Source organism: Stenella coeruleoalba (assembly GCF_951394435.1).
Source record: "Stenella coeruleoalba genome assembly, chromosome: 7".
Classification (NCBI taxonomy): domain Eukaryota; kingdom Metazoa; phylum Chordata; class Mammalia; order Artiodactyla; family Delphinidae; genus Stenella; species Stenella coeruleoalba.
The window spans coordinates 89,448,916-89,450,547 of NC_137153.1; the positions used below are offsets into that span (position 1 = coordinate 89,448,916).

Genomic DNA, 1,632 nt, shown 5'->3' on the forward strand with positions numbered 1-1,632 from the left:
TGTGAATGTTAGACCAACAAAAAGACAAGAAAACCTTACTGATTGATTCTGGTACAGAAAGTGAAAATGAAACAGTGGTGGAGAATGCTCCTTTGCTTCTACAGAAGAGTGGATTGAAGGCAGCATTTGGCAGAAATTAGACGACTTTACAGGTGTGTCAGGTGTAACTATTGAATGTAATAACCCACAAAGTGTTAGTGAAATAACAGCATTAATTTTTGGTAACGACTTTTGTGAGTTGATCACTTCTCAAACAAACTTGTATCATCAACAGAACGAAAAATCATATAAAAATTATGATAAGGCTTTAAAATGGAGTGATGTAATCAGTAGTAACATGAAGTTTCTTGGATTAATAATTTTGATGGCACAAATAAGAAAGTCACACTGGGTGCCCCTGTGGGCGGGCCGGACTTGGTGCTTGCACCCCCTTGGCTGCAGCCCAGCACCCGCTCCGCCTTCCACTTCTGATGCGCGGTCGGTCGAGCTGGTGTATGTGCCACAATAACGTGTCGGCCCCGCTGCCTGCCATTGTGCCCGCCGTCCGGAAGGCCACTGCCGCGGTGATTTTCCTTTATGGATTGGGAGACACAGGGCATGGGTGGGCAGAAGACTTGGCAGGTATCAGAAGCGCCCACATCAAATACATCTGCCCGCACGCGCTGTTTATGCCTGTGACATTAAATATGAATGTGGCCATGCCTTCTTGGTTTGACATTATTGGTCTTTCACCAGATTCACACGAAGATGAAACTGGAATTAAACAGGCAGCAGAAAGTGTAAAAGCTTTGATAGGGCAAGAGGTGAAAAATGGCATTCCTTCTAACAGAATTATTTTGGGAGGATTTTCTCGGGGAGGAGCTTTATCTCTGTACACGGCACTGACTACACAGCAGACGCTGGCCAGCGTCACCGCCCTCAGCTGCTGGCTGCCCCTGCGGGCTTCCTTTCCACGGGGTCCTATCAGTGGCGTGAATAGAGACATTTCTATTCTTCAGTGCCATGGAGATTTGGATCCTTTAGTTCCCCTAATGTTTGGTTCTCTTACTGCTTTGAAAGGCTAAAAACATTGGTAAATCCAGCCAGTGTAACCCTCAAAACCTATGGAGGCATGATACACAGTTCATGTCAACAGGAAATGATGGATATCAAGCAGTTCATTGATGAACTCCTAACTCCTATTGATTGATGTCACTAAGAGGCTTTGTGGAGAAGTACACACCAGCATCATCATTGTAGAGTATAAACTTTTTCCTTTGTCTGGTCTTGAAACCTCTAATATTTGCAGTGTTAAAATGTTTTGCAAATACACACCAATGACACAGACTAAAATCTCCTCATGGAAAATTTATGATCTTTTAAGTTTCTATGTATGTATTTGTGTAACATGATCCAGAATATATTAGTATTAAAGTAGGTGAAGCAGGTAGCTTCTTTCTCCCAAATGTAATTCAGCAAAGTAATAAAATACTGCAACCAGATTTTTTATTATGTCCCTTGAAAATTATTAGTATGCTTAATGAAAACTTGTTCAGGTATAAATGAGCAGTTAAGACATAAACAGTTTATGCATGCTGTGACTTAGACTCTGGACTTATTCCCAGATTACTTAGTCACCATGCAGTATCTGTA

General features: G+C 42.0%; 1 protein-coding gene across 1 annotated transcript; it reads left to right on the forward strand.

The window, feature by feature from the left end:
- Window positions 1-470: 470 nt before the first annotated feature.
- LOC307189113 (acyl-protein thioesterase 1-like) lies at window positions 471-1,073 on the forward strand (the record flags this gene model as incomplete). Its single annotated transcript, XM_079926894.1, has 1 exon — window positions 471-1,073. The coding sequence occupies one exon, from the start codon at window positions 471-473 to the stop codon at window positions 1,062-1,064; it is 594 nt and encodes a 197-aa protein (XP_079783020.1). The 3' UTR covers window positions 1,065-1,073.
- Window positions 1,074-1,632: the final 559 nt, after the last annotated feature.